At 41.7% G+C, this 17,998-nt stretch overlaps 3 protein-coding genes across 3 annotated transcripts; all 3 read left to right on the top strand.

The window, feature by feature from the left end:
• Nucleotides 1-1,003: 1,003 nt before the first annotated feature.
• Nucleotides 1,004-1,943, top strand: HD556DRAFT_1443445 (uncharacterized protein; the record flags this gene model as incomplete). The annotated part of the gene is made up of 2 exons (XM_041306612.1): nucleotides 1,004-1,066; nucleotides 1,299-1,943. 2 exons carry the CDS (start codon nucleotides 1,004-1,006, stop codon nucleotides 1,941-1,943), a joined length of 708 nt encoding a protein of 235 aa, XP_041160054.1.
• Nucleotides 1,944-4,971: 3,028 nt separating this feature from the next.
• Nucleotides 4,972-5,983, top strand: HD556DRAFT_1443444 (uncharacterized protein; the record flags this gene model as incomplete). Its single annotated transcript, XM_041306611.1, has 2 exons — nucleotides 4,972-5,868; nucleotides 5,927-5,983. The coding sequence occupies 2 exons, from the start codon at nucleotides 4,972-4,974 to the stop codon at nucleotides 5,981-5,983; spliced, it is 954 nt and encodes a 317-aa protein (XP_041160053.1).
• A 10,945-nt stretch (nucleotides 5,984-16,928) lies between these two features.
• HD556DRAFT_1443442 (uncharacterized protein) lies at nucleotides 16,929-17,954 on the top strand (the record flags this gene model as incomplete). Its single annotated transcript, XM_041306610.1, has 1 exon — nucleotides 16,929-17,954. The coding sequence occupies one exon, from the start codon at nucleotides 16,929-16,931 to the stop codon at nucleotides 17,952-17,954; it is 1,026 nt and encodes a 341-aa protein (XP_041160052.1).
• Between the last annotated feature and the right edge of the window lie 44 nt (nucleotides 17,955-17,998).

Genomic DNA, 17,998 nt, shown 5'->3' with positions numbered 1-17,998 from the left:
CACAAATGTAAACAGACAAGCCACAATCAAAAGGTAAGTAATATCCAGTGGAGAATGTCAGAATCAGAAAGCTCTTCATGTAGCATCTTGATTAGAGCTTGTAAGTGTGGGCTCTCAATAAGATTGAAAGACCATTGACAGATGTAAGTGTAATCATAAAAGTTCACATGCAAATTTACAGAAATGTATTCAAGCTTACACTCTGTGCCTTATTTCTGAAAAAGTCAAGCATGATATTTAGATGGCTATTCACATCATCACTGAATGAATTGCCAGAGTCACTTGTTCACTGTCTTCATACCTAGCTGAACAACCAGCTTTGACTCCTCCTCCTATGATGATGGAATTCCCACTCCTCCTCCTCATATATCTAATGAGTTATTGGATATTGTTAATAGCCTTGTGGAGATCACGGATGCCATGATTGCCAACCTGCAACAAGAAACACAAATAGCATTGCAGTAGATCTCCCCTATACTAACAGGGGAAGCAGCACCAGATACTGCCAGTACATCGGTAAAAACTGAGAAACATCCTCCCAACCTTGATTCTATATTTTCTGTCATGCATGAGGAGATTATTGTCATCCCTCACAAAGAAATACCACCTGTTGATGAAGTCTCTGCACTTGTCTCCATGCTAAAAGCGCTCCATATTCATCCTCCTATGATTATCCTATCTACTCTCTAGATGCCAACCACTTATGTAGACACTTTGGTCCTGATTCAAGCATTGAGGCCCACTATTTTTGCTGAACATATCTTCATGCCAATTTCTTTCATCTACATTATTGTAAACAAGGAAGTAGCCCAACTCTGATCTAACACCAACCACAAAAAATGGTGTTCTAAGGTAGCCGAGGCATGAGGCTTACATAGAATATAGTCTACATGCAAAATAAGTGAGGTGACATAGCGCCTTTTGCTTCTGCCAACTTTGTAGTCGTCATTCACTCTAAGTCCTAGCCTCTAGGTCTGTGTTTTGCATCCTATCTAGTATTATTATGTTCCCAGAAAACCCCAATGACACTATTGTACCCGACTATGCTCTAGAAGAACACCAGTTTGTTAGTTATATGATCATTCACCTCTACAGTACACAGCACTTCACTTACTATTTACATGACTTCCTGACCTCCCTAGGATGTCCCTAGGTCAAGTTATTACTTACCTTTTGATTATGGCTTGTCTGTTTACATTTGTTTGCCATATGCCGCCCATATCTCAGAGTCCAGTGCTCCCTGCCTCTTTGGCAACTTACTCTGGACTCTAGTCTGATCTCTTCTGATCTCTCAGTAGCCTCTAGAAGTGGCCCACTTCACTCCTATCTTAACACAGTTGGCTCATCAACAACTCATACAGGATGGTCTTATGAATGACCAGGCCACCCATTATTTAGCGTCGCTTTGGACCATTGCCAACAACGCGGCTAAGAAACGATGGGCAGCAGGACAGCGAAGACTAGCGGAGGTTAGAAGACAAGAGGAAGAAGACAAAGAAGCTGCTAAGTTAGAAGAAAGGAAGAAGAACAAGAACAAATATGCACCCCTTCGGTGTGGAAAGGTCCCTTCTGATCCCAGTGTTATTCCAGCAGTGTATGCCATCCAGAAAATGAAAGTGGGTGATTTCTGTGAACTACACTACTTCACTAACAAAGGCTTGAACAAGGCCAAAGCGGCGGTACTCGTCACAGAGCCAGAAGCACTTATCATGCTCCTGGAAGCCAACAGAGCTCACACATGGATCCCAGCGGCTGCTGTCAGAGACCCCAAAGCAGCAGCGGTCACTAAGGATGAGAACCTCTCCTGGCAGGAATTCAACAAGGCCACCCCTCAAATGATCTCCATGATGAGAATTCAGGACTGGCCAGAAGATCACATCAACATGCACATCATGTTCTGGTCAGTGTTACAAAACCACCACTGGTGCCACTCCCCAGACTAGCTCAAGCAGAGAGCTTTACTGTTATGCCAAGCCCAACAGTGCCACAGATGGCACCTCACAGTGGGAACACTGCAAGGCTGGAGCCTCGAGGAGATCAATCAAGATCTGTTGATAGAGGCCAGGGAGGAGTTATTCAATGAGCATATAAAAAGACAGATCATGAAAGCCATTCAGGTCAGTCGCTTCTTTCCCTTCACGTCTCGAACACCCAACTAACCAGAAACCCCAAATCTCTCCCACTACAAATCTTTTCACATCCGGATGACCTCTCCCTCCAACTATCAGCTATCACATGTTCTTCATGCCCCCAACGATGTCATCACAATGCACCGAACTGATCCGATGGCCAAACATGTGCCATGATGGCTATCCCCCCGGCATAACACACTGCCAAACCCTGGCATAATGCACTGCCCATCACCGGACCTGCTATCACAGCAGGTGGCCGCTAACCATGCCACAAGCAACCAAAGCCTTGCCTTGCCAGCAGCTGCCGGGTGCCACGCAGCACCTATTAGGGCAGAAGAGAGTCTTCCAGCCAGCAGAGAACTACTCTGGAAGTAATAAGAAGGTATATACCTATTGCGAACCTTCTTCTTCTAGCTCCCTCCCATGCTGCGCAGTTTGCCTTGGAAGGCACCCACACCACACCATTGAGTGCACCTTGGCCCGAATGTGGGACAAACAGCACAAGACCTATTCAGAGTACATCCGCAAAGGTCTCTGGACCAAAGATGGGAAACAGCTATGCACAGTGTGGCAGAGGGACAATGGATCTACCACCCCCAAGCACGATGCCCGCCACATCTGTTCTGGCTGCAGAGCTACAACCCACAGAGCCTAGAAGTGTCCTAGAGTACAGACAGAGGTAGCCTCTAACCCCGTATAAAGCAGATACATGGGCATGTAAACTGCTGCAAGCAGGCATCCTCGAGCGTTTTGCTAAGATACCAGAGGGATTCTGTTTAGGCTTCCGGTTAGATTTTCCTGCCATAACACTTGTACAGTCCCCTCCGAATAAAGAGTTGATTAGTGAGTACAAAAACGAGTTCAAAGCCATCATTCAGACAGAGTCTGCCAAAGGAAGGTATATCGGCCCATTTTCAGCTGAAACATTGCAAAGTCTCCTAGGACCCTTTCAATAATCCCCACTTTCCATCATTCCCAAGCTAGGGAAACCGGGAAAGTTTTGCTTAGTCCAAAATTTCTCCTTCCCGCACTCTCTGAATGTGCTGCACTCTAACCCTTTGGTTGATTCATACATTAACACAAACAATTTTCCTACCACCTGGGGTAAGTTTTGTACCATTTACCAACTCATTGCAACCCTACCCCCGGGATCTGAGGTCACAATGCAAGATGTAGCAGAGGCATACCGAACAGTACCTCTACACCCATCACAATGGCCAGTGGGGATAGTGCGCACCTCTGCAACCCAGTTTTATGTAGATACTTGCATGGCATTTGGTATGACACCATCAGCTGGAGTATATGGCCACGTTGCTGATGCAGGAGCTGAAATTTTCTGACACAAAGGCATAGGCCCGTTAGACAAGTGGGTTGATGACTACGTCTTCTTCAGGATAAGATAGGAATTCCTAGAGTGTTTCAACGAGGAGAGAGCGACCTGGCACCGCATGTTCACCATGGAAGGTATACACCAAATAGGAGGTTGCCTATGGTTTGGAAGCACATCACCTACAACAGGTCAACTAGAAGAACATAACAAAGATTGTTCACAGCCAATAAGAGACTTATCTGAGAATTCGCTAAGATCAGCACACAACAGACTTTTCTCCTCCTGTATGCAGGATATAGATATGCTCTCAGGACTTTTAGGCATCATTTGGGAAATTCTCAAAGACCAACCATTTCAGACCACAACACTCTATATAGGATTCATCTGGGACCTCAAACGGCTGCCAGTATATTCAAGTCCCCTGAAGGCAGACAAGTATCTTATGGCGATCCACAACTGGAGAAAAAGGCTCACGCACACACTGCAAGATGTCCAACAGCTGTGTGGCAAACTGCTGCATGTGTTGTAGAGACTGACATCTCTGTGGCCTCATAGAGGTCTAATTTCCGATGCATGTATGAATGCTAATCATTACCTGAATCATTCCCTATCATATCCAACTCAATATGCACCAAACCCGAAAACATCAGACATCGCACTTCGCACTTCGGACATTGGACTATCGGACTTCACATCGGCCTATCGGATATTGCGTGCACTCATCCTACCTATGTCCTGTCTCATTGTGATAGCCCCACTAAGTGCGTAGTTACTTGGTTTCCCATCACTAACATTGTCGACCACATTATTACATGTCTCCAGCACCTCATGTCTTATTACATAGCACATCAGACCCAAAAATATTGTGCTACTACTTTCACCTATAGGGTTCCGGATTTCTATGTATCTATATAAATATTGGACTCCCCATAGCATTATCATCATCCAAGTAGAGGAGAGTCGTTCTCTGATGCTTAGGGGTCAAACCCGATATTTCGTAGTTCTTAGTTAACATTGCGAATATCATTGTTCCTTCACCGCCCATATCCATCATTGTTACTATTGCGCACACCACTCGCTTTCCCAATGCTTGCTATCACATTATTATTAGTTTCCGATAACCCAAACCCAAACCCAAAACCCCAAAAACATCAGACCTGACACTTTTGCATCGGACATCGTAATTATACCTTTGAACATTGTTTCCCGCACTTGGACTATTGACCCCACATCACTCACTGACCCCCAAAACTATTCCCAGACCGCAGACCCCTGGGTCGAATGCACTTGTCTCACCAAGTATAGCAGACTAGGCAGTACAAGACCACAACATAAAGATATCAGTTTGAAGCAATCTTTGTATAGCCCCACTCTGTCTTGTATTCCTACAGCGTGCACCTCTCACAAACCTTCTAGCCTTCTCTGACGCCAGTTCAGGTATAGGGCTGGGCATCATCATTGGAGACTTCTGGAGAGCCTGGTGTCTCATACCAGGTTGGCAAACATCCAATGGAAAATGGGACATTGGGTCGGCAGAAGCAGTTGCTTTCAAGCTTCTCATATACTCTCTCACCACTATCACTAACACTAGCGGCAATTTCCTCATCCACAAAGACAATACAGCAATTGTTGAAGGGTGGTGGAAGCGTCATCACCGCAACCAAGCTATCAACCAACAATGTGTTCCTAACAATCAACAAATTCCTCATTGATCTACCTCAGTGTATCAACATCTCTACTATGTACGTCTCTAGTGCGTCCAACCCAGCAGACAAACCATCCAGAGGCATCCTTGGCCTGATTGAGCTTCTTCTACCCCCCATTGATATATTCCCATCGAACTTAACAAGTTCATCATTGACGCAACAGCGCCCCTCTCCCTCGCCGAACTCCGCCATCTATGTAATGGGAACTACTCCACTCTCACACATAAACTCATCAATAGAGCGCTCATCAAGCTACAAGCGGAAGAATGAGTCAGAGCCATGCTTACTGAAGAAGAAGAAATCATCAGCAATATGCTCCAAGAAGCATGACTCCATGGCAGCATCATGCTTCGGAGCAGCCATCAACCCCACGCCCTCCTCCTCGTCAACAGCTCCCAAAACCTACAAACCAGAACTAACTCCACACCCGTCTTCCCTACGCCCACACTGCCTAGCGAGGGACAGGCTGAGGTTGTGGATCCCGTCTGGAATGAACCCGAGGTATGTAGAGTTAGCAGCAGTGTCGAAGGGTGCACAAGAAGTGGAGATTACAGATATCCAAGTAAGCTGTATCCTCGACATCATAGGCTCATTCTGGGCACAGTCAACAAAAGAAATGTATGGTGTTGGGTTGCTAGTCTTTCACATCTTTTTTGATGCCAACAGCATAGCAGAGGACCAGCAATGCCCAGTCGCCCCAGTTCTTCTTCTATCCTTTCTCTCCAGTTGTGCCGGATCATACTCAGGATTGGCCTTAGCCAACTACGCCACAGGCATCAGAGCCTGGCATCTCCCGCATGGCAGAGCATGGCTGATTCTTCCCTCCGAGCTCAAAGCCCTGCTCGAAGGAGAAAAAATGTGCACCCCCAAATCCTCCAAACAGCCAAAACACCTTCCTTTCACGTCACAAGCCCTATTGTCCATTCGGGACCACCTCAAACTAGATGACCCACTGGACACGGCAATCTATGCATGCCTAACCACAACCTTTTACTGTTTAGCAAGGCTGGGGAGAATCCACTGTAAAAACTGTAAAAAACTTCAACCCTCAGAAACATATATCCAGAGCACATGTATCAGAATCAACTGACTGAAACAGACTCCCAGTAACAAAGTTCTATATCCCAAGCACCAAGACGGCCCCCATTGCAGGCAAAGACACCTTCTGGGCTGCCTAGGAGGAGCCGTCAGACCCTAAAGCTGCTATGATCAACCATCTTCAGGTCAACCCAGCAAGCAACAACTCCCACCTTTTCTCCTGGAAGCACTCCAAAGGCACCCAACCGTTGTCGAAGAAAGAACTATTAAAAAGACTGTCAGCCATAGCAGCAGTAGCCGGCCTCCTGGACCTTAAAGGTCACAGGCAACAGATCAGAGGCATACTAGAATACCTCCTCTAAGGCATCCTCTTCAAAGTAGTGAAAACTATGGGCAGATGGTCTAGTGACATGTTTGTGCTGTACCTTAGGGACCATGTCATGATCCTCGCCCTGTACATCCAAGCATTACCAGCACTCAAACCGTTCATGCACTACACCCTACCACCAGTGCGCTAGAACAAAGTAAGTTTCACTCCTAACCTTTGGGGATCAAGCTTTGCTTTATGCGTTGCTGCACTCCTATATTTTGGGAACACAGCTTATCTTGACACCTAGGTTTGGACCTTTGTTTCAGGCCAGAAACGCCCTGCGAGCTTTCGCCCAAACACTCAACAAATTTCATTTCACCATCAGCATCCCTCAGATAGTAGCACGCTATATTGAGACTTACCCAGTCACTGAGCAATTGTAGCATATAGAAGGCTACCCAAGCAAAGAGGTAAAGGAAAAGGAAAGAGAAGGACAACTAGTGACAATAAGGTGTTCAGTTCTACCCCTGCACCAACTATCCTCTGACCATCCACCTCTAACCCTGATGAAAACGGAGTCTGCCATCATTGCAAGTTGCTTGGCCATTTCTAAAAGACTTATCTAGACTACTATTGCTACATCTGTTGAGTGCTCTTGCCTGGGCATCTATTATTGTATTGCCACCAATTCACCAGTCAACTTCCATTTACGCTTACTTAGAAAGATGAAGGATTTTACAACACATTAAGCCTATAGAACAAGGCTTTGAATGACTCTTACATTTGCTAGTGCACTGAGGAAGAAGCACTGTGTCATAAAGAGTATATAAGAGAAGGTGATGACAATCTCTTCTACTCCAATGACCTAGTCTACTGGGCTAATCAAGATAACTAAAGTTAATGACTCTAGGCTTAGTAAGGGGGTAATGTTACAAACTACGTAACTATGTACCTTCTTTTCTTTCTCTATTAAATGTTTACATCTCTTATTTCCTTTTACATCTTACTGCCTTCTGTCTTTAGACTTATGCCTTACTTTTCATGATCTCTTGGTCCATGCACACATATTAGCTTATTTAAGTACAATGTATTATGCTTAGATTCTTCACTTCAATCTTACTGTACCTGATTCTTCTCTTGCTTAAGATTTCCAATCTTAAGTTATCTGAATACTTAATTCTTTATTGAAGCACTCCTTTGATGAAGCCTTGACTCTATCTTGTTTGAAAGACTTAGAAACCTCAATGACTATTAGCTCTGTCTAGCTATCATTGTTAAGAACTATCCCAGTTTGTAACAGTATTTTAGGTTTTTATTAAACACATTGATATGTCCTTTATAGCCTCTATATATTATGAGAACAGGAAGGTGTGGGACCTGGGTGAACCAAGCACTTTGTGAGTGCTTTACTAATCATAGTTATACAGAGAAAGAATGCTGGACTGTCTTCATAAAGAAGGTACAGTAGCCTGTTAAGTAGGCTTTTTCAATTCTCATTCTTGTGTTAAACTTTGTTTACGTCTCAGTCTTCCTATTCCCATCACCAACTATCTGTTAATCAGATCCTTGGAACCATTCCCGTTCCTTTCACCCTCATCCTTTTTGGCTTCCTCGTAGATCATACATATATATTCCTACACTATGACTTGACCACTGGCACCAACATGATCCTTCCCTTTCAACTTATCATAACTCATCTTGATTCATGCCACCATTATAGCCTCCCTTTCCTGATCTGTGCCTCTAGCATGTAGTGTGCAGTGTTGAAATTCAAATTTCTGAGTCTATTTATCTGTCTGTCTGTCTGTCTGTCTGTTCAGATTTGTTCAAATGTACAACAAAGGTATGAGCTAGTACAAGTCTAAGTAAGTTAAAATATGGTTTGTAGTAGATAATATAGTAGATCAAACAAATCCAATAAACTTAAATATAGTAAAGGAGGATAAGCTGGTATGTAGAAAGTATGAATGGCAAGAAGTACATGGATCAATTTATTTTGAGTTTATGTTTATTTGTTTGTATGTGTTATAAATTCAACAGTTGCAACTACACACCACCTTAATTCAAGTACATTTGTAGGTCGTACTAGTAATCTGCATTTATTTGCTGTGTCACTCATGTAAACAGTTCAGGCCCTAGGGTAGATCTGCATGAGATCTGGCACACTACAAGACAGAATCTGCGTGAGATCTTGTGTGATCCGCATCTGTTCATTGTGACACATGTGTATTGCGATGCACCAGTAGGGCATGACTCATAACTTCAATTTAAGATACTTGTGTTAGTTACATGATCATTCACCTCTACAATATATATTTCTATGTCTCTTATGTGTCTAATTGTACCATCATACTTGTGATATCATTCCTTGCATGTTACTTACTATTTACATGACTTCCTAACCTCTCTAGGATGTTCCCTAGGTCGAGTTATTACTTACCTTTTGATTGTGGCTTGTCTGTTTACATTTGTTTGCTATATGTTGCCCATATCCCAGAGTCCAGTGCTCCCTGCCAACATTATTTTTTGACAGTCCCTATTTAGAGTTACTCTGAAGAGCATGAAGACACATAAGTCAGATTGGGAATAGATTATATCACAGATGATATTAGGTAAGAAGGTACCAGATATGTTGAAAGAAGCAGACTCTTGGTTAAAGAAACAAAGAGGGTCAGTAAGTATTCTTTTGTATTTATTGGAGTTTGTGTCAATATGCTCTAATATTCACAGTCAAATACTACTAGGTGCAAAAAGAAACCTATACTCAAAAGGTTGACTTAGAAGTTATCAGCATTATAAGTAGTAATGACTGTCCCTTAAGTCTAATGGCAAGCATGAAAGATATTGACTTCTTAAGTAAGGATAAATTCATAGTTAATAAAAGTAATACACTAAAGATCCGAAATAAACTAAGCATAGATGAATGCCCTGATTATAGTTATCACAGAGTCTTATAATAAACATGGAAATTAAAAGTCCAAGTGCAGAAAGAAATTTCAAAGATATAGTTATAATATATGATACTTTCAGCATCAGGTCCAAGATTTTCAGAAAAGCAAGAGATATGTACAATAATAATAATGACAGATAATAAGTAGTAATATTCGCAATATCAACTAAGAACTATAAAAATATTATGTTTGACCTGAGTGTGAGAGAACTGTGCTTAGTAATCCCTCCTCTAGTGTTGAATCTGATACATAGACATTCAATGGCTACTGTAAACTAAGTCATCCATCAGAGCAATTTATTATTAGTAATATGATTATTATTTATCAATACACTCTGCAGATAAGTTCTATGTCTATTATTGTTTTCTACTACCATCATGCATATTTTAGAATAGGGTGGAGGTTATGTAAGTTTGGGATGTATACCACTGCTGGTACTTTGACTTATCCTTGTACTATTTGTCTTCTACTATGGATATTTTTTATGGTGACAGTAACTTTAAAGATAGTTATTTTCTTTCCCTCACTTATCTGTGATCCTAGCATCATAGTGATCTGTATCTTGTTAATTTATTTGTAAGTATCCATTTTGTTAATCTTGTATTACTCAGCAGCTGATGTGACTTACCCCCTTTCATTCATAGGTTCTAAGATGCACATAAGTTATAGACTCTAGCAAAAGGTTTTGTAGTTAACTTTACTTATTTATCATATGTCACCTATAACTCAGAGTCTAGTGCTCCCTACCTCTTTAGCAACTTACTATAGACTCTAGTCCTAATCTCTTTTGCTCTCTTAGTAACCTCTGAAAGCAGTCTACTTTATTTTTATTTTAATATGTTTTTGTACTAGTACATATGTTAGAGAGATTTTTAATAGTCTCCTAAGATGCAGTCAATTTATTAAGCCTATTACTCAGACACTTTTCCATGACATTTTGTCAATTTCTAAGAAAATATAGGTATCAAAGAATAATGGAGAACTAATAGCCTAACTATGAACTTATCATAATGGACATTCAGGCTATTTTTCTCTTTCATGACTATTTCAAGATATGCTCTTTCACTGCTACCCTAAGTCATTTCTTAACCCTTTCCATCAGCTTCCTACTATCTATACCAGGCCAAATTGTTATACTAGCATGTTGGACCATAAGTAGAATATAAGCATATGTGCCATAGTTATTGCTCCTGTATTCCATTTAGCAAGATTATACATTTGGAAAACCTATACTCCTATCATTGGCTTTATACCAGCCAAATTTTTAAGATAGTAGTATAATATAATAATATTTTAGTTATCAATATTACTCCATTTGCCATTTGACTATGATCACAATGACCAATTCATTCTCTTATCCATTCACCTTACCCTACGCACTAGCATCATTTATCTTTCCAAACACCTTCATCTTATATGTTGGTATAAGAATTTCACCAAATGCCTTACAATATTCAAGACTTCAAATCCAGAAATCATAATGCAGTCTCTCATAGACTTATAGGAGCAGCTTAAAGGAAGTGAGAGTTTGAGAAATAATATGAAGGAACTTAAAGGTGAATTTTTGGTACAAAGCTCTCAAGATTGTTACTATGATGACCTATTAAAATATGTTAGGAGTCTAAGTCCATTGCCTTAGTTTTAGTTTGACACATACAACATTTTCTCAGCTACTAGTTAATCTTTTCTAGTAGAATACATTATTTTTTCATTATCTGTGCTTTTGCATATAGTATTTTAAAGTCTAGTCTGATCCAGTTTTTTGACCTTGTTTGGAGGCAACTGAATTAGGACCAGTTGTTTATTCCCATGATATTAAGCAACTGAATCAGAACTAATAAAAATCAATATGTTTAGTCTTTTGCAGTTTTACAACCAGTTTTAGACCAGTCTATGAGCAGACTAGTCTGCAATCAGTCTAGGACCAAAAACTTCATCAATAGAAATCTTTTGAGCATTTTATCTTATTAAATGGATAATATTTGAGCAAGTTATGAGCATTACAAGACTGACTTATATGACTTTTACAAGCAATTATTAAAACACTCATAACTTTCCCAAATTGTAACTATTTTTTATGGTCCAACCAGTGATAAATGTGCCTCAGTTAGCACCATTATATACTACTATATAGGCCAGAAGATATGTTTAGCTAGAGGTACTTTTGCAAGATTAGTAAATACTATAGTCAATCTAATAATATGAAATTAACAGGAACACAAAATTTAGTCACCCCAATAGTATAGTGATAATGAAAATAGAGAACTCTCCCTCAGGCTTCCTTCCAATAATAATGCCTCATAATAAATCATACTCCAAAAGAATTGTGTGGAATTATAATAATTAACCCCCTTAGCACAAATAGGTAGAATTAAAAATCAAGACTAATTAATGCTTATGTAGAACTCTTAGCTTATTATTAAATCTGGTGCCAAGGAACTCACTATGAGTATTAAATAAAATCAGAAATAGATGTCCTTGAATTTTAATATCAAGTCCTCTATTCAATAGCTAAAGTCTACCGGGCAAAGAAGCTCTTGACTCAATGTTACTATCAATCCCTGAAGTCTCTCCACTAAGCTACTCTATGTTGCAACATGCTATATGAGTCCCCTCCACCTCTGCCTTCTGCCACCACGCACGGCAATAATATGGTACTCGGACCTCTAGGCCTTGATGTCAGAATGATAGAAGAAGAAGAGCGGCACATGCTGACTTAGGTAAGTGGTCTGGACCGCATATGATGACATAGGTCTAGAAAACCTATTTATGTTATCAAAATAGAAGGCAAGTCTTGTGTTGCCTCATGCACTGATAGAGGCCATCACATGAACCTTATCATAGATAGAAGCCCTGCCTCATGAAACAATATCTCTGACTCATAGATAAGCAGATTAGAAGTCAGCTTCAGGCTGAGCTTAGATACAATAGAGTAATCTTATATAAAGTCAAAGATTAAAGTAGATGTTCTTTACTTTAATCTTACTTGGTTTTACCTCGAACTCACTGTTTTGCTAAAGCTACCTGCTCAACATAGCCCCCACTATAATTGCCCGTAATACCTTGCTTACTGACAAGCACCCTACTTGTCAACCAGCAAGCTATGCCAGTATATGCAACCTTTGCTTGTCTGTAAAGGCCGACATCTCTCAGCACTTGGTACCACTATCGTGGTTGTCGCTGTTAGAACTATCCAAGTCACACACGACTACTTTGTCATAACACTCTAAGTCTTAGATAGATGTAAAGACAACACAAAAATTCTAGAATATGTTTTGAAAAAAGAATACCAAATATTTAGAGAAAATAACAAAAGAAAACAATTTGAACAACTGAGGCTGTACCTTGCTTGCTAGTTGTTAGACATAGTGAGCTTATAGTTGGTTGTTTGGTATGATGAGCTTGCAGTATTTACTGTCTTTTGAAAAGGTACCTCTTAATCTTAAACAGTTCTTGATACTGATGCTGACACCAATCACACCTCACTCACAATTTTGAGTGTTGGATAGGCTCAAAAGAACATTATTATCAAAAACCAGGATCATTATATATACAACAAAAGTGGCTGTGCTACTGTTATATTAAGATTTCTTAAGAGTCATTCTAGTCATACTAAATAAGAGTGAGTCATTTCAGGTTGATGAGTCTTTGGGTATAAAGCTGAGTTATCTTAGCTTGTTCTAGGACCTCTTTAGGGTCCTGGTTTAGCGATTTTTTTATGCACTGGCAACCTTATACTGATCTTACCGGGGTTTGACGGTCCAGATTTCCAAATCCTGGAAAGGCAGGTATTCTTAGTCATCTTGTCATTTTCTCATCATGTCGCTTTTTGACTCCTGTTCCAGCCCCTTCACTGTCCCTTATCTTGGAACTATACCCCTGTCCACCATTGTGTATCTTTCATCATGGCTTCAGCCTCATCTTCATTTTGTGCACCCTCACTTGCAAGTCTGTTGGTGTGTCCTGTTTCGTTGGTCATCTCGGATCAAGAGCTTCCTGATGACGGATCCTCAGTCATATCTTCCTGCATTTTACACAAGTTTTTCAGGTTTCATGAGGTCTCTCGAGTGTGTTGTGCTGTTCGGGATCAGTATCCTGTTGGCCATGTCCTGCCTGTAACTGCTCCTACTCTGCAGCATGTCGTGGAGAATTTTCCTTATATGACTCGTGAGAATTATATCGCTGTGCGAACATCATATCGTAAAGAATATATTTGATTCGTGACATGCTGCATGTCCATGTTTGTAATGCCGATTGTGTCAACATACTCATTGTGTTTTCGCTTTTGAAGAATCCATGTCGTTATTTTTCCCATCAAATGATGCCTGATCCGTCTTTTAAGAAGTCTCCTGGCTTTAATCCCAAGTCCGCGCCTTGTATGAAACAGACACATCGCATGCCTGAAGCTGCATCAGAAAGGCATGATGACGAACACCTGTTTCCCATTTTGCTTTCCTTCGATGACAAGAAAAAGATCATAACTGAGTGGCAACAACACATGTGCGCAGACTCTTTGCGACATAGCACCTGTGCATGTTGCGCACACAATGTTCCAGTCCATAATTTGGTGCTTGTCGAGTTTAATGATGTGCCTTTGAATTTGCTCCGCAATGACTGTTTGCCCGAGCACACTTTACCTATTTCTTATGCTCTGGAGGTATATGAACATGCAATACTATATTACAAGGGCTTACAGGATCCATGGCGTAAGGCCAGTCTGTATTTATGTCAACCTTGTCGAGCCTCATTGACTGCGAAGCAACCGCGTCAACCTGTCAATGCTTTGGCAAATTTTCAATATTATGGCTATGAAAGACTTCCGGTGGACGTTCGCTCGGCTTTTTTGCAGGCATCGGTGTATGATCTCATGTTAGTGTTGCACGTGCGAGCATCTCAAATTATTCATCATTATGTGTATAAAACAATGGGTGGGTAGTATTGGACTGCTGAAGACGCTTCTCAACGATATAACAAAGGAAATGTTGCAATCCGTGCACAGGATTCCACTGAATTACAAACCTTATTGCCACCCACTCCTGATGAGTTACTTGACACTATGTGTGTCATTTTCGCCGGTCACAAGCAGGTGCCCACTAGAAACACTGTTAAATCTATGCAACCTGTACTAGTCACTAAAAGTGTAGTGCATCGGCTAATTCATTTCCTTCTCGAAAACAATCCATGGTATCAGCGTGGTGGGATCTGTTATAGTCAGGAAAATATGGACAATTTATTTGATGCAGCAGATAGTCATTTGGATTGCGCCATTCCGAGTGCCTTGCAAATCTGTCATATTCCGCCAAATGCTGATGATTCAGTTGACGTTGAGCTTGATGAAGATATATCTCTATTGGAAGATCGTGCATCAGTTGCATCAGCAATGGTGGATGGGAGTGATATTGTCTTTGAAGCCGTGGGATATACGAAAGGTGATCATTCTTCTGTGAGTTGGGAGAAGATGAAATTGCATGCATTGGCATATGTCCTAGACCAAAAGAAGTTTTTATTGTCGTGGACTGGTTCGCAGTATCTGGCAGATAACAACCCGGGTCTGATGTCTTATTTGTTCCCGCATTTAGACCCTTGGGACATAGGCAGTTTTTATCATAGTGGGCATACTCACCAACAGTATCTGTCCATGGAAGCACAGGTCAAAAATTTATTGCTCCAGGATGATTCAGTGTTTCAAAAAGACTCAAACTTTGTGTTCGTTTGTTGGAATATGATTCAAAAAAAAGAAATTAGCATGAACACTTCTTTTCATATAAGTCCAGCCCTTCAGAATAATCTTGCTGCTGAATTAAAGGAAGTAGCGCCGTCTTTTACCACCTTAGCGGAGAAGTGGAGTCAGTCTACCATGACTTCTCCATCTACCACAGAAGAAAAGAAAGCTGCGCACATTTTGCACAGATTACAAGCATCTACAAAAATTCTCAGAGGGAGTTCAGGTTATAAGTTGTGTCATTGGAATGAGATACGTGCCTTGATGAAAAAATTTGGTACACCTGCACTTTTTGTGACAGTGAATCCTCACAATCTCACGAGCAATGTGGTCCCCATGCTTACAGGCATTGAATTCAATGAATGGCAACTGATGAGTTCTTTTGAGCGAGCTAAATTGGTTGCCGCACGCCCGGATGCAGCTGCTGTCACATTCAATATACAAATTCGAGCCTTTTTGGACATAATCATAATGTCATATCCCGCATTCCAGACCAACATCCGACGACGTTCCCACGCCTCATCCGGACCTCCGGACCTCCTGTCCATGTCTCCAGACCCAATCCTCTATCCGTCCGGATCCCTGTACTCCTGCATCTGATATCCGGACACCAGATTCGATATCCACATCTCCGGATCTCCGGATCCGACCTATCTGTCATGTCCAAACCCAAACCTTAAATCAGCGCCCATCCCCTTATGGTAATCACCTGTCTCCGGACTTCCTAACATCCAGATCCGACCCACGTCTATCTTCCGTGCCTTATCCCTTTGTATGTTCCTTCTTGAGTTAGACTTCCTCATTTTCCGTACCTCGTTTCATTTCCGGCTTTATTTTCCTATGTCTTCATCTCTGTCTTCATTTACTATTTTCTGATAGACTAGTGTTTGACTTTTCTACATCCTCCGTCCACAGCCTCGCATAGCTTCGGACTGCGCTGACTGACTCTCCATTAAGTCCTCTGTAGTATATAAACTCTGTAGAATCTTGGTACTTCCTCAGTCTGAATATCATACACATATTAGTCCTCGCACTAGTCTTCACACTAAGTCCTCATAACAGTTCTATTCCTCCGACTTAGTAATCATCCATCTCAGGCCTAGGGAGGAATTCCCTAGGCCGGAGCTCCGCTCCTCCGCTCCTCCGACCCTCTGATCCACCATTCCTCCGATCCTCCAAGTTTCCGGAAGTTCCTCCGGAACTTTCCCGCGGTCCTCCGGACCTATTCTGCTTCAGACTTTGTCCTTGCAGCCTTTCCTCTGTTTCCTTCTACTCAGGACTTGTCCTGAGTAGCCATTACACATATCCCCGTCAGGACGAAACTCCATCGTAATTTCTGGAAGTTCCTCTGGAACTTTCCCGCACTCATCTGGAAGTTTTTCACACTCGTCCGGAAAGTCCTTCCGAAGTTTCCCACGCTTCTCCGGAAGTCCTTTGGACTTCACTGGACTTTCTCCGGACTTCATTCTGAAGTTAAGGGCACATACTCGGGTAAGGGGCGCAGCGCACGAGCTGAAGCCAAGCCCCTTGGAATCAGTCCTACCCTTTGTGCACGGTCTTAACACATAAGATATAAACATGGCCCAGGCATATTCGGACACTGTCAAGCTTATTACGGAATGGTTGAGGCGCAAGGAAGGGGTACATTACATTGTCATATGTTGTTGTGGATTGCGGGCAGCCCTAATCCGCAAGAATTATGTGATAGGATGCATCATGATGATGATTTTAAAGGTGTCATGTTTGCCTGGTTAGAAAATATCATCAGTTGTGAACTACCACATGATAAAGGCCCCATACCAGAACATTCAGCTGCAGACACCAAGAAACCACTTCGTCCTAAGGAAGATATAGACCCTCACTTAGACCAACAACCGCAAGCGACGGAACTAGACGATCAGTCTTTTGAATATGAATTTACTGAATTTCTGAGGCGATTAGCAGTAGAGTGCAATTGGCATATGCACAATGACACCTGTTATAAGCACCTTAAGCATGGCAAAAAGAGAGGGGATGCTAATTGTCAAATGAGGCTTGATGGCACAGTGCAAGAGCAAACAATGTTAGATGTCGAGACTGGCTCCATTGAACTTCGTTGGTGGTGGGGCCATATAAACAATTTTACAGATTTGATACTCTTTCTGTTGCAATGTAACACGGATACACAATTTATTGGGTCAGGAGAGGCAGCGAAAGCGGCTGTCTTTTACATCACAGAATATATCACAAAAGGAAATGTCCCGATGTATGTTGGGTTACAGGCATTGGACTTCGCTACTAAGATGCATGATGCTAAGTATATCAATGCTGAGAGTGTGAATGAGGCTCACAAGCGTCGAAATTTGATCACAAAGTCTGTGAATGCCATGATGGGCCGCCAGGAGACCTCACATCAACAAGTCATGAGTTATTTAGTGGGTGGCAGGGATCATTATACTAGTCATACCTTCAAGCCTTTCAAGTGGTTTGAATTTGTCAATGCTGCCACTAAATTTGAGCACGATGCAAAGGTGTTAGAACCGGATGATGTGGCAGACAATGAAAGCACTATAACACCTGCAGAAGCCATCACTGTCAACATTTTGACGCATGATGTTGAATTTACAAGCGACTTACAAGATTATATATTACGACCGAGTGATGTGAACTTTGCCAACCTTACCCTCTGGGAATTTGCAGAATCTGTGATCAAAGAGAAAGGGAAACTCGATGTTGAGAGCCACGACGACGGGAAATCTGATGATAGCCTCCTGGTTGAGGATTAAAATCCGAAGAAACGAAGATGCAAGAAACTACAATGAGCAATGTT

Source organism: Suillus plorans, assembly GCF_016647745.1.
Source record: "Suillus plorans strain S12 chromosome Unknown HD556scaffold_29, whole genome shotgun sequence".
NCBI lineage: Eukaryota > Fungi > Basidiomycota > Agaricomycetes > Boletales > Suillaceae > Suillus > Suillus plorans.
This window is presented reverse-complemented; position numbering and strand designations above follow the sequence as displayed.